Raw genomic sequence first — 23642 nt, forward strand, 5'->3', positions numbered from 1 at the left:
AACTGATTAGTTAAAAAAAAAAAGCTCTAATTTCGATATAATCCAATTTGTTATTGTTCAGTAATTTCGATGTAGTAAATCTGTTTATACAATTGTACAATTAAAAAATGAGTTGGGATCTGTAAATCTCCAATTTCCAGATCTATACTGAATGACTGTACAATTTGTATAAGGTAAAATTAATAACAATTTCTCATTTATTCAAATCCTTGAAATTCAAAAAAAAAAAAAAAAAAATTTGTGAAAAATAATTCAAATTCATCCATTAATTAAAAAGTTATAGCTCGATGTCCACTGTTTTATCTTTTCGATCCACTGTGCACCACTTCAGAACTTTCGCTAAACCTCTTTCTCTCGTTAAAACAGACCACGTAATAACACATCATGAAGGTAAAAAATAACTTAAAATCTACTAAAAGCACTTGTTATTTTTTTTATACTTTAGTTATTTTTTTTTAAATGATTTCGCGTAAAAGATGATGATTTTAAAATCAAAATCTTTAAAGAAAACAAATATTTTTTGAACCGTTATTAACGGTACCTAACATAGAATCATTTTCTTCATTTTTGACTTACTCGTAAAAAACTCTTATACAAAAGCTCTTTTTATGCGTTCAGTAAAAAGGAAGTACAATTTTCAAAAAACACATTTTTTAATTAAAAACAAAAAAAAAAAAACATTTTTTGTTTTTTTGAAAAATTATCTTTTTCAAAGCAAGTTTTTTATAATAATTTTTGAAACTTGTTTGTATTTGCTTCTTTATTATTATTTTTTTTAATTTTTTCTAATTTTTTCTAATTTTTCAAGATACAAGTACAATAACTTCGTTCCTGTAAAGTACAGTTTGCTTAGAATATTGTACATTTCTTTATAAAAATTCATTAAAGAATATTTTTATTTACTTTTAGAATGTAATTAAAGCTTTAAGAAATAAAAATAAATAATTTTTTATATAACAAAGTATTAAAAAAAAAAAAAAAAATTAAACATTAGAGCCGTTTTTTTTAATAGGCTTTTTATATAAAAATATTCCAAAAAAAATAGCATGCCATTAATGAATTAAGAAAACATTTACAATCACATAAAAACATGTATCAAAACAATTCATTCATCCTTTTTAAAAAGATATTTTTAAATAAAAATTTGAATTTAGTTTTTAAATTGAAAAACTTTTTGTTTTTTTTTAAATATTTTTTTAAGTTCATTTCGTTAAAAATGGTTAAGTATTTAACGAAATAGCCAAAAATCACAGTACAGTAATAGTCTCGAAAATTTCATTTTGATTTTCACGAACATTTTTAATTTTTTTTTAGTTGACGTCTTTTCTGTATGTTCATCTGTTCTCTTCTAACTTCTACACTACTTATCATATTTTGACAAATGAGGTATTGCTGAAAGCGTATTTTTCATCCGCTGGTTAACACACAAAACATTATACGAAACGGCCGGGTTACAGTGGTACTTTTAAAGTTTTTGGGGTCAGTTAAAATTTTTGAAATATGGCTGTAGATTTGCCAAAATGTTATAGAATACTAAAAAGTCGTTTTTTTACCTGTTAACAAGCTTAGTTCAATAAAGCAAGAAACATTTAAGGGCAGTCATAAGAACTGAGACCTTTTGCCTGCATATAATTTTTAAGCTTTCGAAAATGTATAAGTGCGGCCCTGTCTAGTGGTCTTGTCACCTTATGCCGACTTCTCCTTTTATGCATGCATAATAACTTCTGTTCCGGTTTTGCCTTCTTGTCTTGAGGGGGATAATTTTTGTTGTTGTTGCTATACGTTTTACTTCTTGTGGTGTAATCTGGACGACAACGATGATGATTACGACGACACAACGACATCGTCCAACAACGACCAACAACGAATAAAATGAAAATCTCTCTGGCCACAAAATGTTGGGCATTTGGCCTCAAGAATGGAGAATGGGAATAGGATACCTACCCATAATACAGAACGACCATCCACAAAAGTTGCGTCTTAAGCCGGTTCAGCTGGCAAACCCAAAAGAAGCCGAAGAGTGAGTATGGTGGGCATATAAATCCTACTCAAATATTGCGTTAGGGATCCAAGTCGGCATGGAGAACAGCCAGCATCTACATTTATAAGAAAAAGATGAAAATGGAGATGAAGATTGAGAAAAAGAGAAATCCTTAAGTGGTAAACCGAACTCGACAAACGTGGGCGCTTAACGTCAGATACAACCGAGACCGAGAGTAGGCCGGGATGATGGATTTCTTCAAAACAAAAAGAACGAAACGAACTATATAAGAAGCAGTAGAAGAAGAAAAAAACTGGAAGCAGATTGACCTGCTTCAATTCCGTAGGTACAAGAACCGACGACGACACCAAAAGCAAGATTATGAGCAGTAAGCAAGCACCATCAACTCTCGGAGCTCTGAGCTGAGCAATTTAATTGAATGATTACCTGTCATATTTATGTTAAATTATATTCGTTTACTTTTTATTCGTCCTTTCTTCTCCATCCGTCGTCGGTCGCCGGTCATGTCCTTATTATGATGTTATTTTTTCAAAGGGTTTTTCCTTTCATTTCCACCCTCACATGACACTTTAGTATGAGTTGTGTGGAGGTGTGAGGGAGTTTGAGGATATTGAACAATATGTCTAAAGCAAACATACTCGTAGGTAGGTGGTAGGTACATGGTTAAAACAGGAGACGGGGCTGTCAGAAACGTAACGAAACGAAAACGGTGCCATGGGCAATTGTCCATAGCGTGGATTATTGTTCCACATAAGTGATGGATATGTAAAGAGTGGTTCTTCGAATACTTGGCAAGTGTGGAGAGTGTTCAAGTTGTGTTTGTTTTGTCGTATACTCGCGTCCTCGTCCTCAAAAGTCCTTATTCCTGTCCGTTCGTTATCGTTGTTGAGCAATCGACATCCTATATATCGAAATTCTGTTTTGTTGGCAATGGGTTCGGGTTTGGATTCGGACTTATGGGGTTGTATTGCGGGAAATTCTTGTGAACGGTGTGCGGTTTGGTTTGTTCAACCCCACGTCGTCCTAGTGAGTGCTTACCTATTTTCTACACCTTTCAACGGGTTTTTCGCTTTTACGTGTTTTATTATTTTATTTTCTTGAATTTGTTATGTTCATGTTGAACGTTGTGAAAATGTGTATAAAAGAGAACCTCTATATAGTATCCTCAAGTCAAACGGGAGCTATTTTTTTTTAATGAAATTGCTCTCCGAAGGGTTGTTAGCGGATTTTGTTGAAATCCTCTCATGAATTTTTATGTTTTTTTATTGTTTTTGAAATGAAAAAAAAAATTAAAAAAGGACGAACGATTTTTTTTTTCATTCGTTTTGGTATAGTGAAAGGCAAAAACAAATAAAATACGAGACCGGAATTTTTGTTATAATGGTTTTGTCCAGTTTGCTTTTATACATCCGAAAAAGGGAACAGCAATTTGTACGCAAAAAATAGAAAGCTTAAGAAAACACTTGAATTTTTATCGCTTTACAATGGCTGTGTGTAACGGTTTTGGAAGGGTTTATCTCTATTTGAGGTTCGTCGTGGTGAAATATTTAAACCAATTAACTACGCTTGATAATTAATGATATTTTTTTTTTTTGTTCCTGTTTGGGGAATTGATACGTTGCGCCGCCGAGTCGCCACTGTTGTATAGATAAGTTCAAAGAAAAATGTTGTAATGAAGGTATGCGACGTACAAAAAAAAATCGGTATATTCAATGGAATTTCGCGAGAGAGCTAAATAAGCGCGATCCCTTTCTGTGAGAATCTATGCAAAAAAAAAATGCCTATAATTTATACACAGGTTTTTTTTCATGGAACGTTTTTTATTGTAATGGTAATTTGATAAAGGTTAAAGAAGGATACATTTTTGTATATGAGTATATCTTGTTGAGATGAATCTCCGAGGCAAATAAATGTGATGATTATAAGAATGAAATAGATGATTACTTTTAAGGGTTAACTGCAAACCACCGCAGAGAAAACTCAGATATAAGTTGTTTTGTGTCTTTGATTTATCACCGTTCTCAACCAATTTAAGATCAAAAGAGTACCTATTTGTAGTAGGGTTGAAAAAAATTAGAAAATTTATTTAAGGTTTCTTCTATAAAAGTGAAATTGAAGAAATATTTTGTGTATAAGTACCTATAATTTTAAACAACTTATAAACAACTAAAACTAGACTTCACTGATGGTGATTTGAGTTCAAAAATTTGAATAAACTCTTTTTTTGTAGTTCTAGAGTTGACATGATGTGGACATGGGCCTGTAGAACTGATCCAATGTTACCTATATGAGTTCAAGCTCAAGCCTTACATTCATAGGTGACAATTTATTGCTTTTTATTCAAGTAATTAGAATCCTAACAAACAAGGATTTAGAGTGACGTTTGGTTCTGTTTTGACCAAAAATTCAACATTCTTCAGTAAGGACAGGTTTAATTTCTAAGGTCTTTATTGCAGATAACTCCAAAATCACAAAGTGAGTCGAAAGTGGTTATCTGTTAGTTCATAATGAATAAAATTCGTGCTTTTAAGAGATTACGTTATAGTTTTTGAAATTTGTAAACTTGAATAAATTAATCAACTTGATTTATAGTTGGAATAAGCACAAATTTACCGAGTCAACTTCCTTCATTTCTTGCGGGTTTTTGACTCCAGATGTTGAAAGGATAGTAACGGATTCAGTACCTATTCCTAGCACTTAAATATGATTTTTGAAATTCAACCTTAGGATTAAATATTGATTCAAAAGTTTGTGGAGGTCGGTTTCAATAAACTCCGCTGCAATCCTCCAATGGATATAAGTTAACAGATTTTATTATTATTAACAGAATTGAAGTGTAAATGTTACTGGAATATTGAAAGAAGCTTCTAAGGTCGGAAACAATTTTGAAATTTATTTTGTTAAAATTCCGAAAAGAAAGGATCTTCAATTCTGAAATTTATGAAGATGTTGTTTAGAGCTCAAAAAAAGAATGAACGATATTACGATATATAACTAAAAAGAATCAGTATTAAAAATGTATGAAAGTGCTTCACTACAATGAGTAAGTATCGACCGATCAATAAGTTTGAAGGATCGAAAAAAAGTTTGTTTTGCCTCACAATTATTGCCAAACTAAAATATTTTCTACAGAGTCGACTATTTAGGCTGAATTAATTACTTTACTTTCGAAATATTAAAATTATTTTTAATCTATATTGTAAAATTTTTAAATATTTAAGTATTACCTAAGTTTATTATACATAAATATTAAAAATTAACCCGGAGGTATTAAATTCCAATTTTGTATTGAATTTTAATGCCGCTGTATTATATTTTAATATTGTTGTATTACATTTTAGTATCATTGCATTAAAATATAATACAAATTTATTTAAAACTAATATAAAAAGTATTAAATTGTAATATGGCCATAATTGCACGATTAAAATTCTTCTTTTTTTTAATACAAGAATTTTAAATTTTAATCATATTGAATTAAAAACGTAAACGACACTAGTAGCCATTTAAAAAAAAAAAAAAGAAAAAAAATGTATTCATGGTTTAAGCGCAGAGATCAGAAATAAATCTCAACCTTTTGAAAGGTTCCTTAATAACTCTTATTTGTCACCATTTTCAATAAAGGTCATAAAATAACCTTTATTTTTAAAAAAGAAAAATTTCGGTCAAGGTCAGAGAGAAACCTTTATTTTGTATTTTGTTATTTTTCGGTCAACCAGTGAGATTTATCGCTGAGAGAAAAAAATAAATCTCATCTGCAAATGTATCAATTCCTAGAGACATGGGAGTGGTGCCATATGAAAGCTTATATTCTCAGCTACCCGATAGTGGTATAATCCGGTTTCTCGATTTTTTTTCAAAATTCCGAGAAAATCGCGTTTGAAAGTTGGGGTAAAATTTTTTTTCGAAAAATCCCCGAATCTTTGAACGCTCCTGGAAGCTAAGCCGCTTGAGAGCAATTTTTGGGAGTGATTCCAAATGATAGCTTGTGTCATGGGCCTACTCTTTGCACATTGTCAGGTTTTTAAAAAATCATCTTCCATGTTAAACCGCCACATCATGCCTATTTTTTCCGAATCGGGCTTAACTTTTTTGTTTGACCTAAAAGTTCTCCCGGTTTGAGAACGCGTGCACCTACAGGGATGGGAGTTGTACCCAAATGTAGGTTAGAGTCCGCTACCTTTTTTTTCATTTTTTTTCAAAATTGCGAGATATAGCCGTTTGAAGTTGGGCGGGAGAAAACGAAAAGAGATATAATCTTGGGTCTAAAGAACTTTGAGAGTCTATTTAGTTCATACATTATTTAATACATAAACTTAGAAAAAACATCCTTTTCATATTTATTTTTGCAATATAAAGACATTCTTGACATATTCGACATTTTCCTTTGAATTGACCATTTTTGATTTATTTTCAGCGAAAACGGTTAAGGGTTGACATTTTCCATTTATTTTTTTGTAAAAATCTCAACCATTGAGAGATATTTAAAAAAATAAAAAATAAATCTCAACCGATAACCTTTATTTTTGATTTTTTAAAATAAATCTCAAACCTTAACCGAAACTATTTAAAGTACTGTGGTAACTCTCAGAGAGAAACCGATTGAAAATAAAGGTTGACTGTTATTTCTGGTCTCTGGTTTGAGGAATACCGTCACCTGAAAAAGTACCATTTTTAAAAACAAAAATTGTAAATTTTTACTAATTTGAAGGCGCTTTGTGTTTATTCGTTAATTGCAGACGAAGTTTGATCGGCAAGAAGATTTCACGTGACAATAATAATATCACCATTATTATATTATTTATGATATGATGAATAAATAATTTTGAGTAATGAATTTTGGAAAAAGAATACAATTTTATTAACTTTCAATACATTTGAAATTGAATTGAAATAGTTTTGTATTATCTTTTAATAGAATTATTATTAGAAATTAATACCTACTACCTATGCGAATTTTAATATAAAAAAATTAAATTTTAATATGCAATAGTTAAAATACAGTACATTTGTTATAAAATTGTTATACATATGTAAAATTTATTTTTTTAATAAAATTTTTATTTAAAAGTAATACAATTGTATTAAAAAATATTCTTCAAATACAAATATTAAATTTTAATTTAGATATTTTGTATTAAGGAAAAAAAAATTAATATTTGTTATGTTTTAAATTTTAATACATTTCTTTTGTAGACCTATATGTAACCCAAAAAATATTAAAAAATACTCCAGAATTTTTAATTTTGTATCAAGGTCAGTGATACTTTTTTTGCTTTTAAAGAAATCGTTACAAACCATAAGGAGGTATCCAATTATCCATACCTCCCCTAATAACGGCCATATTATTCACTAGTTTAAAAAATACATCTGGATGTAAAGAAATTGAAATGTCAAAAATAAATCTAAATCCATTATATTCACTATCTCACAGAGAAAAAAATAGTAATTTTTAACTATTTTCATAGTAAAAATCGGTAAAATTTTTCTCTGACTGGTTAAAACGGCAGAAGTTGTAACATCTTATTACATTTGTATGGGGATGGGGATTAAGGTGGGTGAAAAAAATCGAAATTCTTTTTTTTTGATTTTGTACTTAGAAAAATCGATTGCTAGACACCTCTAGAATATACACTAAAAATATGAGCTCTTTATAATGGGAAGGTCCTCCGCTTTGCAATTTTCCATTTTTACATCAAGCTTCTATTAAAAAAAAATATTTTTTTTTATTAATTTGACTTTTTAGCAAATTTCTTTTCAAATTCTTGTAGGAAATTGAACGCTCTACAAAAAAAGGCCTTATACACTTTTTTCGTTTATCTAACCGTTGAATAGATATTTGAGGTCAAAAAATCGAGAAAATCTTTAAAAATTCGTTTTTTGTTCTTAATTTTGTAACAAATTGAAAAATTATAATAATCAAACGCGCAAGACATATTCTTGTTGGAAATTGATTGCTCCACAAAAAAGATCTTATTAACTTTTTTCATTAATCTAACCATTCTAAAGATATTCGAGGTCAAAGTTAAAAAAAATTATAAAAACATTTTATATTTTTAAAAATCTTCCAGTTCACTGAAAATTCATTATTTTCAATTTAGCAAGATATATTCTTGTAGGGGCTTAATCGTTCTACAAAAAATTCCTTGGCATCAAATTGATTGCTTTAACCGTTTAGAAGATATTCGTATCCAAATCGCAATGCATACGGGTCATAAGAAAACTATTGAAACCAGTGAGCATTGGTTTGGATACGAATATTTTGACCCACCCTAAAAGGGATACACTCGGGCTACGTGATCGGTCGGCACCTGTCCCATCTAAATAACTACGAAAAGATACTTACATTTTCATAAACAACCCGTCTCTCTCATATTTCAAAGTTTTTTTTTTTTTCGATTACATTACTGAATTCCTTCCATTTATTGAACATCCATTACTTACCATTTTTATTTTCAACTGAAAAGAAATATCCATGAATCAACTTCCCATTTGGAAAACAACGAAGCAAGAAAAAAAAATACAAGTGAATTTTTGATTTCATAAATTTTTTCGATAAAAAATATTTTTTGTTTATTTCATTGTAAACATATAATTATTATGTAAAGAGAGATACTTATACACAAAAGCTTATACACATCTTAAAAATTAATTTTTTTACACTATTTTATTTTTTGTTCGCTTACTTATTAATATAAATAATAATTTAGAAAAAGAGTGCTAATATTATAATAATAACTTATAATTTATATACACTTATTTAGTAATATTTATATTTTTTTAAATAACAAAAAACAATAAAAAAAAAAATTAAACACACAATATTGTGACATAAAAAATATAGAAAAACCGTGTTTGAACACAATAACTACTATAAGCATACTGCATAATAATATACGACGAGTGTATCTACTAAAATACTACTTTAATCTTACTTAATCTTTTAAAAAGCTGTAACTTAATAATAATTTATTATTATTTTTATTTTAACATAAGTTAGTATTTTTTTTTTGTTTTTATTTATTTGTCAGGCAAATAAAACATTTATATTTAAATAAAAATTATATTTTGTTTAAAAACTAATTTAACAAGTGAAAATAAAAAATTAACTAATTATTTAAATGGCATTTTTTTTGTTTTGTTTTTAATAATTCATTGTCTGTTTTTTTTTTTATTATTTTTTTTAATTAAGCTTAAAATTATCATTCTTTTATGTGGTCTTATTTCTTCTTACTCTTAATTTTAATTATTTACAAAGGCGGGCCCAGGACGGCCCTGGATTTATTTTACATTACAACAAAAAATTTTAAAGGTGAAAGGAACGTTTTTAGTTTTGGAATCGTAGGGAGGCTCTGGGAGAAAATAAAGGAATTATATTCCATTAACATTCATATTTGGATGAGGCTCTAGACTCAGTGTTGGGATTTGAGACAACAGGGGTGGACTTGGTCGAGGAGGATGAGGGACTTTTTTGTTCGTCCATTGTCACAAAAATTTCGCCATTCTTAGAATCCATATTCTTTAGCTTTTGCATGTATTGTTCGAGGGCTTCATTTCCAGCCCGACGCATTCGTGAAAAGTGCTCCATGATGTAGGCCTGTGGGTAGCTGTATATCGAAGCATATTGGGGTTGTTGATAGGGGAAGAATATATTTGAAGGAGCAACATTGTGTCCGATATTCGAACCGTTCTGATGAGCTGCAGTTTGAGCTTTCGCCCGGAGCATTGTTTCATTGATGAACTTGTTTAGATCAGCTTGAGAGGGCTGTGGGACTCCTAAAGGTGGCATGACAATATTTGGAATTTGTTGTGGCAACTTTTTCACCGACAAAAGAGGGAACTCTGGACCTAAGGGTTGTTGTTGCACCTTAGGAGAGCTCTTACTCTTGGCAGCACTGTTGTTAGTGGGCAGGTTTACTGGTGAAGTATTTGGAGATGAAACCTTAACTCCAAGATTCAATGGAGGCGATTTCTTCGCAGTGTTACCGTTCATTGGGGACATATTAACATTCGGCGGGGTAGGAGATTTCTTCATTGTTGACTGCTTTTTAGGCAAATTCTTTTGGTTAACCGGTGCAGGCAGGGGGTTATTTTGTAGAAATTGACTCAACATTTCCGTAGCCTTTTGGTCTGGAGTAGTTCGCGGTAAAATGTGACGGAATTTCTTTGAAGTTGGATATTCCGTTGAACTTTTGGGCGAACCAGACTCGGAGCCAGATCTCTTTTCCGCCGAATTTGGAGCCGATCCACTTGAACGTTTATCAGGACTTGGAGTCTTTTTACCATCTCCAGGTGATGTCGTACTCGAAACAACTTTTTGATTCTTCTTTTCAATCGGATTCAAGGGTGGAAGTTGCTTTGGAGCGGATGTTATTGTCATTGTCATTGTTGGAGTGGTGGTAGTTTTCGATGACATGGTACTTCTGACACCTTGTGGTGACTTGGGATTCATAATACTGTGAATGGTCAGCGATTGATTGATATTTTGTGGTTGCTGAGGAGGAGGAGGCTGTTTAATTGGCTGTGGTTGAGATTGTTGTTGTTGTTGTTGCCTTTGTTGTTGTTGTTGTTTGATATCATTTTCTGGTCCAACTGGAGTATCGGGAATCTTTAAGATTTCAATGTAATTATTCACAGGACTTTTGAGCTTTGAATTGAATGAACTATTGGCAGGCATTTCACCATCTTCACGGGTTATTGTGATTGACAGTGAAGATGGAATACTGATATTGCAGGAATTAAGCAGAGATTTCACTTTCAGCTGCTTCTCAGGGGGATCCTCGACAGGACTGGGACTTTTCGAAAATGGATAGTTTCGTTTTAGGTGCTTCTCTAATATGCTATCATCCATTTTTTGTGGAGATGTGTTTTGGGCGGGCGGCGAAGAACTATTACTACCACCAAGTTCAGGCTTTTTGGTAGGTGGCGCTGGGAACAGACTAGACATTTGGTTATTATTTCCGCCTAGGACACTTTGCAAGTAATTCGAACTCGAATTTGGTTTTGGAGTATATTTATAGGTGGGTTGTGTTGGAATATTGTAGTTGGGCACATATTGTGGCGAATTCGGGGAGTAGATAGGCGAATTCGGAGTATACATTGGAGTGCGACAGCCTGGAGGAACTTCATTTCCTCGTGATTTACTCGCATTGAATAGAGCAAAGTTAAGGTAGTTTGAAATATTTCCATTTTTCCCAGCATTCGGAGTTGTATTACCTACCACCGGTGATGGGGTCTTATTACCCGCAGGCTGTGGTGATCCCATCACCGTTGTTTTTGGGCCATAAATCTTTTTCTTTGAACCTTCATTGGATGGAATTGATTTGATTTCAGTGCCAGCATCTTTAAGAATCTTATTCATGTCGTTGGGAATGTTTGCAAATGGATTTGGTCTACCTCCTTTGGGTAGAATGGGTTGGAAACGCTTAGCAACTGGCGTTCGACTTCCAGGAGAAGCTTTATGTGGACCATTCATTGGATGTGGTGTTAGAGAACCGGGAGGTGCAAATTTGACAGGAAGCTTATTAGGCTTTTTTACTGGTTCACTTGGTGGTTTCATGCCATTCTTTGGTGGTGGTGCAACAGCTGGTGCAGGCGGTGGAGGAAGATTGTTAGGGACAACTAACTTTGGAGGTGATAGAGTTATTGACATTGGCGCAACACTAACTGGTGGTGGCATTAGTTTCTCATCGGCTTTTTCGCTTTCCTTCTTGCGGGCAGCATCTTTATCTTTTGGTTTTGTGATCTTTTCATCCTTCTTTTGAGGTTCAGCAGGCGGTAGCAAAGGCAACTTAATTTTGAAATTGTCTGGAGTAAGAGTTGGTTCGAAGACGCACTTTTGCTTCTTTGATGCGCTCTTAATTACATCCTTGCTCTTTCGTTTTGTTGGTAGATTTAAAGGAGGACCCATTAGGGTGGTAACAGGTGGAAAAGGCACAACGGGCTTTGGTGGAACTGGTGAAAAGGTCAATGTTAAGGGTTCTAGTTTTTTCACTTCCTTTTTGGGTGGAGATGGTGGAAGATCTTTTTTCGGTGTTAGGGCGAATGACTTTAAAAATTGTGATTGTGGATCTTCAAATTCGTTGACTGGAGGTGGAGTGGGAGATTTAGGGTATCTGGGAGATTTCGATGATTTTGGGGATTTTGGTGATTTAGGGGATTTTGGAGATTTGGGGGACTTGGGAGATTTTGTGGGCTTTGAACTGGCTGGACTGACTCTTCCAGCTTTTATTGTCAATGGTGGAACTGTCAAAGGCGATGAAGCACGGCCTTTTCTAAAATCCCTTAGAGCCTTGGCAGCAGTACTCAAACTTTTGTCCTTTTTATTCTTGACTTTCCATTCTTTTTCTGGCTTCACAGGCTTAACAATTTCTTTTCGATTAGGATCAGACATGTTAATGATGGTAACACTATTTTGCTTAGACAAGTCTATTTTTAGTTTAATATTCTCGACTTTTCGTTCGTCTTTCTCTGGGGGTGAGATGTCCTTCTGTTTGTGAGATTTACTACTCAAACTCTTTCCTGACGATTCACTGCTTGGAGATGCAAGTGATTTGGATTGTTTACTGGGCTTACTCACAAGAGTTATTTTAAGTTTATTAGTCTTTTGAGGTTCACTCTCAGGTGTGGAATCTTTGACAGGAATTTGTATTTCTTTCAAAGGAGCTGGTGGTTCTTTAAAAGGTACGAGCTGCATTTGCTTTTCTACAACCGCCGATGGAGTCTCTTTAATTGGACTTTTGTCAATTTCTTCCTTAATTTCAGATACAATTTTCAATAGATCTGACATTGGGGTAGGACTCGGACTTGGTTTATTGTGAATTACTGTCATACCAACAGGTGGCAAATTAACAGTCAATTTCTCAACCACAGGTGTTGGTAATTCTACCTTCGGTTCTACTGGTATAATTTGTTTTGCAGGTTGGTTATTGACTTTCACTTTCGGTTTGATCCTTCTTAGTCTTTGTTTTACTCTAAAGTAAAATCTCATTGGAGCATCACGCTTCCATGTGTAGATGTAAGCAACATCCATTAATGTATAATGATCGAGAAGAACTATTGTCTTCACTTTGTACATGATATCAATGCTGAATAGACTTGTATCGATGTCAAATTTACCATAGACGAATTTCTTTAAATGATTTACAGTAAATATCGCAGGACATTGAAGGTATTTAGGCTTTAGAAGTGATGTCATCATTTCGTCGTTTATATTGACGTGTTCACTGGAAGGAAAAAAAGAAGAAGAAAATTCGAAATTAGACCTTGAAAATGGTAAGCAAGTGAGAAAAGAGAGGTTTTGCGTACATTAACTAATTTCTATAATTTTTAATTTTTTAAATAAAATGTTTAAATTATTTTGTTTTTTAAAAATTTTTGAATAAAAATGTATCACCCTGTCGGAAGATATGAAAATATTGCAAATGGCCGCGAATGTCAATTTAGTTTTGACATTTCAACTCTTGATCATTTCGGCATTTTGTAAATGGCCGCCATTGTCAATTAAGTTTTGACATTTGAGCTTCCGATGATTTGGAAGATGTCAAAGAATTTTGCAAATGGCCGCGATTAGGGGGGTTCACATTGACCAACTTACCGGACAGACCGATTGTCATTTTGCCTGATGGCTGAATTATATTTTTCGTTCACACTCATCAGACAATTTTCATCAAAACCCATTTTTCATCTTATTTTTAATGTATCTTTCACCTATTCTGCTCTCAAATTCAAGAGAATGGATTATCACTGTCTGCCGGACAGACATGTCGTTCAATTGACTAACATGTCCGTCCGACCACCAAAAAATCAAAATTTTTTGAAAACCATCCGGCAAACCGGACAGGTCGTCGGATGGGTGTTCACACTATCAAAACAGCATCAGATCAGACCAAACGGCGGCTGGTCTGTCCGGTAAGTTAGTCAATGTGAACCCCCCTATTGTCAATATATTTTGACAATTCGGCTTTCGAGTCTTTGCCGTCATTTATTCTGCATCTGTTTGTTCAACAAATGTCAAAATAAAATAGACAGTTGCAGCCATTTGCAAAACACATGCTTTTAATCATAGGGTGATACATTTTCATTTAGAAAAGTTTAATAGAGAACAAATTTTCACTAACGAAAAATATTTCAAAAAATAATGGATTCATTACTTTCGCTTCCGTTATAACTTGTTTGACAGTTGACATACAAAAACCCAAGTTTAATTGAGAAATATATTAAAGATGTCACCTTCAAAACAGGGAGCACACACAAAAAAGGAATTTCTACCGATTTAACCATCAAAGTAGGTACATAACTCTTTTCATTAAACCACTCTCATACAGATTTGATGGAAAACTATTTACTTAAAACTTTGTTTATTTCTACAACTAACGACGAAAAGAGGCTTTACGTCAAATAAACATTACTGTATTTTGTACAACGAACGACGGCATTTATTCCGGATTCCCTCTTTTCGAGTAAAGAGGAGACTTTTGCTTTTTCATTTTAATCTTCTGTGGGATATCACAGGATTATCCCACAGAGTTTACACAACCACCCACAAATGTGTACAAAAACATTTGTATTTATATAGTTGAGTTTGTGTGTTAACATTGAAAGATAATAATACTGACAGTTCAAAGATCTGTCTGTCAAAATATATACACTTTGTAGAAAGAGAAGAAGGAATCAATAGAAAATGTATTATAGGTGTCTTATAGAAGCATATATAATTTATGTGTGATATAAACTTACTCTATGTCAGCATATTCCAATGACAACGACATATACTCCTTTGGACTGAATATCAAATGTTCGGTATCTTCACCCCTCTGTTCGGGTGTTGCTATTGCAGCATCTTCAGGCCGATTTTTATAGAAGGCACGTTTTCGTTTGAGTTCCTTTTCATATAATTCCGGTACCAATTTGTAGACAATCGCTTGTAACGTCGTATCAGGTCTGGAAATAAATAGAAAATCACACATAAAGTTAGATTAAATTGAACACACACAATCAGTATAAAAAGAAGAAAACCCTATATTTTAATCATTAAACGAACAGCAGTATGTTTCAGTTTTAAGATGATTTAAAGTTAGTGACCCCCAAGTGATTTAATCTTCATTGTGTGTTATGGTTGTCAAAGGCGACAAGATATTTCCATCAGCAGTTGAAAATTAAAACGAACAAAAAAATATATAAAGAAGGGATATAATACAGCTAGCATCATCACGCATGAAAATCAACTCAAGTGTGGGTCGTTCGTTTCGAGAGTTCGATACATAAAAATGTGTATTTTTTTGTTGTGTGTGAAATGTGAACGGACTTAAGAAGACCCACAGATTGGTCCTCTCTCTTGCAGTCGATCTTGGATTTCTTTTTTTATATGCATTGTGGATCTTTCTTCTTCATCTTTTTTTTTTTTATGTTCGTTATTAAATGATGGATGATTGCCTTAATTGAGTGGTGGGTATATGTATGATAAAAGAGAAGCCGAAGAAGAGAAATAATAACAACAAACCTACAGCAGACACAAGGAGTAACAGAATGGGCACTTCAATATTAAAGTGTTTGTATTTTGGTCGAGTGGGTCATTCTTTTTACCATATTTCTTTAAATAATGGCCAACAATATATTTGTTTACATTGTTCGGACCAAGTATCTGTCTTTGACAGATGAATATAGCTCAATTCTTCATCACTTCATTGGCTTCTGCCGTAAGTTGTATGAGTGATGACACAATGTGTAAAGTAAAATGTCATCGCAATTGAAGTTCTGTGTTTGAATTTTTATTTTTTGTATTTTGTCATCTAAAATGAGTCTTTAAAAATGAAAAGTTTAAGAAAAGCTACTATTTGACAGTCTATGTAAACAAAAAGATTTTATATGTGAATCATAATTTTTCTAACTGCACGGATATATTTTAATTTGGTTAACAAATGCTTGACATTTTCATTTTAGTTTTGACATTTCAGCTTTCTATGATTTTGAAGTTATCAAAGGCTTTTACAAGTGGCCGCCACTGTCAATTCTGTTTTGACTATCAATTTTGGATTATTTTGAAGAAGTCAATGCATTTTACAAATGGCCGCGACTGTCAATTTTATTTTGACTGTAAGTTTTCGATGATTTTGAAAATGTCAAAGGATTTTTGCAAATGGCCGCGACTGTCAATTTTGTTTTGACAATTCGAATTCGGCTTTCAAGGCGTTGGTTGTATGCATTCTGCATCTGTTTGTTTCATCAATGTCAAAACAAAACTGACAGTTGCAGCCATTTGCAAAATACATGCATTTATTCATAGGGTGATACATTTTCAGTCAGAAAACTTTTATAGAAATGTTGTTTTTAAATATTCATACATTCATGAAATTAACTTGTTTCTTGCGGACAAAAGTGATATATTTTTGGTTATCCTGTAGTCTGTTTGCAATATTTAAAAACAAATAAATGAATTCTTTACTTAGGTTCGTGTTCGTATAAAATTTTGTTAAACATTGAATAAACTTGTCAAAGTTTTTGTCTTTGGGAGTTGAACTCTTTTTATTTTGAAATTCGTTTGCCTATTGTACGCAAAAATCATGCGTAAGGAGAATTTAAATCATTGGAATAATAAATTTTTAATGCAAGAAACGTTGTTAAAGCGGGAAATATGTACCTAATGCAATTCAAACTATGGATTATTAGGAGGATTTCTTTTTTTTCCAAACCGGCTCTCAATGAACGACGTTCCGCTGATGGCAGCGATTGAGCCATAATGAAGCAACCAATTTTTTCAACTGCCATTAATAAATTAGTCTTAGTTACATCTCTATAACTAAGGCCTTAATAGCCGACGGGCCTTATTACCCGCACCTACTTTATGTAAACGTCAAAATAAGCAAATAACTAGATAAAAACGATGAAATTCCTCAACTTTTAGGTATATAAATAATTCCTTTACCGGCGGGCGCTTAAATTTTCATTTTGTTTTTGTCTTATCTATTTTAGGTAAATTTTCATTTTATCGAGCTGTCATTTTTCAAGCTAACAATCAATTTGACATTCTTTAATTATTTTTTATATTTTGACAAATGCATGACATTGACATTAGCCACGTACCTACCTAAATTGTGTGTGTGTTTAAAATAAATTATATTCCACATTTTCATCGTTTTATGTTTAAAATAGGTATAAAAAAACCAACTGCATACCTACCTACCTAACGGATGCATGAAAAATGTCATGGAATTATGTATAAACAAAAAAATGGCGCCCATACTCCGATGCCATATTCCTTTTGTTCGTAAGAAGGCACATACTTTATATGGAATTAAATTTCAAAAAAAAAAATTATACTTTAACACAACCTATATCCTCCCGCCTGAACCAAAAAGAAGAACATAAAAAATTAATAATAGATGCATTAACCCTTAAACAAAATCCTCCACCACACCATCGCCACACACTCTATAATTACAGCATAATATTTCTTCACATGGCACAACACAACACAAAGAAGTGAAACCATGAAGCAGCAGCTTAAAACCGAAGCAGCAGCAGCAGCAACCAGAAAACATTGTGTTGCTGCATTTTTTATTATAGCAGGAAGAAAATGAGGGCGAAACGGAATCTCTTTTCAACTATTTCGTATTAAAAATACGAATATAAAAAAAAAAAAAAATAATAATATTCAACTCACTGTAGGTAAGGTAGAGACTAGAGAGGTGTACATAATACAACCAAACACGGAAAATAATTTTTCTCTGTTTTGTTGTTGTGTGTTAATTCTTCGTTCTCTTTGAGAATGATAATTATGTGTTTTCATACTTCACGAACACACCCACCCCTGCTGTTGCTGTTGTTGCACTCAATCTACACCCTGCTCCAATATGAATTATGTACACTCCAACGCCAAAGAAAATGAAAAAAAGAATATGTACAAAGTACAACAAAAAGTTCATACTATGGAACTTGGTAACTGGAGGTGAAGTACATAATAGCGAAGCATGCGTGTGGTTCCTACCAACGAACAGAATGGAAGGAGAGTTTTTTTTTTTTCTTTTTCTTTTATTTCTTTTTATTCCTTTTGGATTTTTGTTCAAAAATAAAAATAGTAGAGCACATTTATCACGATTTCTCTTTTTGATATTTCTTCATCTCTTTCTCTCTTTTTCCTTTACTTCTTCTTCTTTTTCGTAAGCACAGCACGTCATCATATTATTATTATTCTTTCAAAACTTCTTATCTAAAAATCTGTATCGTGACGAATTAAACAACAAAGCATAAGAAACAACAAAAAAAAAAGTTTATAAGAAGACACCGCATGCAAACGAAGAAGAAGAAAAAGATGATGAAAACAAAAATTCAGCAAAAAAGAAGAAATCAGTAGTGTGGAAGTAATATAGAAGATGAAAAAGAAGACGAAGAACAATCTATAAACAACAGCTGTGCGATGTTGTAAAATTGTTACGTTACGATAAAATGAACGAATGCCAAAAGGAAGAAGAATCAACCAAGAAGAAAATGAAGAAGAAATATTGTTTATTTCTTCATCTTTCTTCTTCTTCTACGTTATTTCTTTAATTTGCCGACGGGCGGCGGAATTATTGTTTGTTTATTCTGTCAAGTGAAGATACAGCTGAAAGGAAGAAGAGATATTAGAATTTTTTAGAACCAACAACAACAAAAAAAAAAAAACAAAAATACCAAGGCAACAAGAGAAGATGGATGGAAAGCAAACTGCTGATCCCGAAAATAGATACGGGAATTAAATTAAATAGAGAAATGGGTAGCTGCTAGCAGCGGCAGTAAACAGGCAGGCAAAACCATAGAGAAGCACCATAAGCATTTTGAAGAAGAAGAAGTTTTCCCATAATTTTTGTGTATATTCCGGATTGGGACAAACAAAAAACCCATCAAACCCAAAGTAAAAGGAATAGGTAGAGGTACATAAGGAAGAATATAGAGGGCACAGGCAACTAAGTTAAGTAGGCAAAGAAGGGAGTGTTTGTTAAAGAAGAAGGAGGAATGAAGATTCAGAGTTCCAGAAGAGTGGTGGTGGTGCGTTCAGTTGGGTTCTGTTCTGTTTTTGTTCATTCTATTTGAGTTTTGCTGACTTCTGAGTAAAAGTTCTTTAACGATTCCCTGGGGTGCGCGGGTTTTTGTAAGGTTTTTTTTTTTCTTTTTTCCTTGTGTACAGTTTTTCACTGTAATACGTAAGCATTAGCAGCAAAAGAAACGTCATGACGATGATGATGCCGATGAATGGAAAATGCACACACAAGAAGAAAAAAAAAAAGGAAATTCTGAAGCAGCATGTGACGACTATCTAGTATCTACACACATTACCCGCCTACATCACACAGCCAAACATATAATATACATAAAACCCACTTTAACCCCCCATTCCCCTACGTTTCATCGCCATCGTCGTTACCGACATCATCATGGTTAGCTAGCACTTTGGAGTTTGTACAGTGTGTCCCTCCAACCATATTCATTCTCTCTCTCTCTTTCGGTGTATAGAGACTTCCTGTGTGAAGATGAAATAATTTTTGCCGTTTTTTCCTCTTTTCTGTACCGTTTTTTGTTGGTGAAATTAAATCTCAGCGTGCTGAATGAAATTGTTGACATTTTTTACAGGATTTTTTGCTTTTATTTCGTTTTTATGTTTGTTGTTGTCTATCTCTACCTTCTATACCCACAATTTTATATAAATGAAAAAAAAAAGGGGTTGGAATTTGGAATGTATGTAGATATGAGCTCGTTGTTTTGTATATTCATGGAAATGTTCGTTTAAATTCCTTAAAAGAAGAGTAAATGTGAGATAATCTGAAGGTTTTATTTATTAAAAAAAAAAAAACAAAAAAGAAATCCTTCTTTTTATGTTTTATTATATGTAAGTATTTTTGTATTCAGCGGCTAATAAGACAGCAAATGTGTGTAGGCCTTAAAAAAAAAAAAGTAAAATCACGACGACAAGGACTGTGTTGCATTATATTAAGACATAATAAGAAGAAGGATGATAAAAAAAATAAAGTAACTTGTGGGATGACATCTTGTATGGCAGTTAAATATCTTCCTAGATGACTGTAAAAGAAGTCTACACATCGCCGTAGACGACGACATTTACGTCGTTGTCGTGAAGAAATGAATTAGCACAAAAGGGGAGTTCTTTTTTTGCTTTTTGTTTTTTGTAAGATTCAGAGTAAACCACTTGATATAAAGGATGAACTCTTGATGGCGTTATGTAATTTTTAATTGAATGTGATGTCAAAAGGTTAGAGACAGAGCGATTATGTGGTGACACAAGCATTTCCACTTTCTAGAGACGAACGACGACTTCTGTGTCTTACATTTGCCTTGAGGTGATGAAAGTCGGATGCACACATATGTTGGTCTTGTTGGAAAGGTTGATTGAGGAGTTGGGGGATAATAAGACATTTTCATCACATGTATCAAGGTGTCTTTAGACTTTTTTACGTCTAAGGTGTTTATAGCTAGTTACCTACATACAATATATACCGACAGAGACAGGGAAAGCTACTTAGAGTAAACACCATTTGTGGAAGATTTCTTTGACTTGCATACATGAAGAATAAGTTACAAGGAACAGATTTCTTCCGCCTCTTGAGCAAATGATGTGATAAATAAATGATTACTCGAAAAAGGAATGTTAAGTTAATTAAATTAAACATTTAAGACTTTCCAGTTTTAACCTGAAGTCTCATAGAAAGACTGATGAATTTTTCAAATTGCTTGCATTGTTTTTAAAATGAGAACTTTGTAAGTCTGAATGCCAACGTCTTTTGAAAGTTTCAAGAAAGATAGATACTTAAGTGGAAAGTATCATATATGAGCAGTTTTATAGTCCGGTAGGTGCAAATTAAATGTTCAAACTGCGTTGCCAGTCTTCGACTAAAGTTTTGACAGTGAAATTGGAGCTAGGAATCAATTAGTGGATAAATTGGAAGACATAAGAAAGACTTCACATGTTTGAACTACTTTACCCTCTTACAATTATAAGTATCATCAGCATTAGAATTTCTTAAAGGTTAGTTTTACTTACAAGTAAGTGACACTTAAGTGACTTTTTTTAAATTTAAGTGACACCTTTTTGGAAAAAAAATTGAACTGCCGTACCATTTTCAACCATTTTATTGGCTGTGAAATGTGGAATTATTAAATTAAACTAAAAGCATATGTTATGCACAAATTCGAGGCAATTGCAGGTAAAGTAGTGTGTTGAGCTATAAATATTTACAAATCTTAAAGTGGAATAAACTAATGTCTTGTCGGTAAAGTAGTGTTTCATGGAAATTTGTGGAAAAAAGGAAAATAGTCCACATTTTTTTAAGAAATCAGATTCCTAGTGGAAATGACGATCGTAATTGAATTTGGTTCCTCTTCTACCTGGCTGGAAAGTTTACGAAATTCTACACTTTCTTCATACGCGAAATAATAAACGCTTATTAGATGTAAAATCCTCTAAGAATTATTCCTTGTAATACTTCGTACTTTTTTGAGTAAATAGTAAGTGAAAATTATGATAAACATGTGCACTACCTTATCATATATTTATCTTATTTTGACTGTTAAACTGGTAAATGATAAGCTTTAAATTTAGAAAAAGTGTATTCATGTTAAACATATGATCAATAAAGTATTCTGATTTTAGATCTTGGTTTCCGTAGACGTAAAAGTGGTAAAAAATTTATTGGAAGGTTAAAATAAAGGTAATACAGTTTTGTTATTTCTAGAAACTGATAACTTTTCATTTGGATATTAAGAGAAATTTAGTTTAAGAACTTAAAAAGCTCTTCTTCTTGAAGGAAGAAATAAAAGATAATTAAGAAATCCTTCACATTTTTTCATCGATTAAATAGTGATTCAAAAATGAAGAAGGCAAGTTCGAAAACTATCTAATTGGAATTCAGTAAGGCCACGAACATTTCCATTTCAATAGACCAAAGAAAGAAAAGGATATGATTAAGAGAAGAAACCTTTTCATAAAATTTCTATTCTTAAGGACAGTTATACGTAGGTATTCACAAAACACATACCTCTAATTGCTAAGAAATGTGCTAAATGAACAAAAGGAAATCCAATCCAATGCCCATCGGACACAGACTGTACTTTGGAATTAAAAATAAATATATATAAAGACCCTAGGTATTTACTATCTTATAAGAATAAAATGAATGTAAAGCCTCTTTTTAATGTTCTCTTTTTATATTTAAAATCCTTCCAGGCTTTAAATACTTCTTACTGACTGACCCTTACTAAAAATTTTCTTCAAGATATCCTTGTAGAAATCCCTTATTTCTTTCTATCACACCCTTGTTGTTTGGTTGTGTGGACATATACAGCTTCTTCTCTAAATAACTTTCCGAAAAATTCCTTTTCTTGTCGTTGACAGGAATCTTTACACTTTCTTATTCATGTTTCTCTCCCTATATTTTATCAAAAATTAGAGAAACCCCCCAAACTACTTATACAAGAATAGCATGAAATTAAGTTTATACCTTCCGGTCAGTTATAAATTCGATAATGACGCATGTCCACATAAACACATAATCTTTAAAGTTCTCTAAAACATATATAGAAATTCAAACAAAAACTATATTAAAAACATTTACCCAAACCATGCACAGTACATATATGGGAATAGGGTATGAAGGTAGAGTTTCTTGTGTGATATCTTCTTAAACACACACAGGTTGCTATAGAGCTGATAATCTCTTATAACCCTTATAACTTTGTTGTCAAAAAGTTTATACTTAAGTATGCCTTTTGCTTATAGGTAATTGGACATCAATTTGACATGCCATCCTCTCTAGAAGAAATTAAATTTTGCCTTAAGGGTATAAATATACCAGAATCTTTATAAAATATATCTCGAACGAACTAAATTACATTATACAAACGATTTTCTTCCAACGATAACAATCTTTTAACTATGTGTATACAAAAGTTGTGTGTGTTAAGTTTTTTGATGGAAAATACAAAATTAATATTAAGTGGGAGTGAACATATACATCACAACACAACGACGACGAACGACTTCCTTCGAAAGTTTTCATAAGAATTTACCTTCCCTCTAAAGAAAGTTGCCTTAGACAAGTTTTTCACATTCGACATATTGGTCGAATTATGGTCAAATTGTGTGAAGAAGACTTATGGATAAAGTTTTTTTTCTTCTTCTTCTTTTTCTTAGAAGGAAATTGACCACTTTTCCTGTTTTGAACTTCTTTCTTGAAGAAAATTTCATATAACGAAAGCCAATCAAGAAAAGTATTGGCTTTAGCCAAGGAAAATGCATCAAATAGGGTACATATATAAGGAAGGCAGGATTTATATAAGTTTTTGAATTCCATAAAAGGATGTTTAGCAAATAAGATCTTTATATTCCAAAGAAACTTCTAAGAATAAGAAGGTGTTGTTGGTTTTATGTACTATATAAACTTCGATTTTGAAGAAAACTTTCGGACACAGGAAATAGGTTATGATTGGTAGGTTTACCCAGGATATTATTTCGTTATTTCGAAATTTATTACAATTTCAACAAAATCCGTTTCCGGTCAGTTTGATATTGAATGGTCATTTTTGAAATGCAAAACACTATTTCCGATGTGTGTTGTAATCGAATTAGTTGTTATAGAAGCGGAAATTCGTGTGA

The 23642-nt window shown here is 32.4% G+C and overlaps 1 protein-coding gene across 1 annotated transcript in view; it reads right to left on the reverse strand.

The window, feature by feature from the left end:
* Positions 1-9208: 9208 nt before the first annotated feature.
* LOC129917246 (polycomb group protein Psc) overlaps positions 9209-23642 on the reverse strand; it is a 40711-nt gene continuing 26277 nt past the window's right edge. Inside the window, exons 4-5 of the mRNA XM_055997666.1 lie at positions 14741-14944; positions 9209-13227 (exon numbers count right to left, since the gene is read on the reverse strand). Coding sequence (XP_055853641.1) covers positions 9384-13227; positions 14741-14944 — 4048 coding nt within the window. The 3' untranslated portion in view covers positions 9209-9383. The remainder of the gene's footprint in view (positions 13228-14740; positions 14945-23642) is intronic.

This window comes from Episyrphus balteatus, chromosome 1 (assembly GCF_945859705.1).
Source record: "Episyrphus balteatus chromosome 1, idEpiBalt1.1, whole genome shotgun sequence".
NCBI lineage: Eukaryota > Metazoa > Arthropoda > Insecta > Diptera > Syrphidae > Episyrphus > Episyrphus balteatus.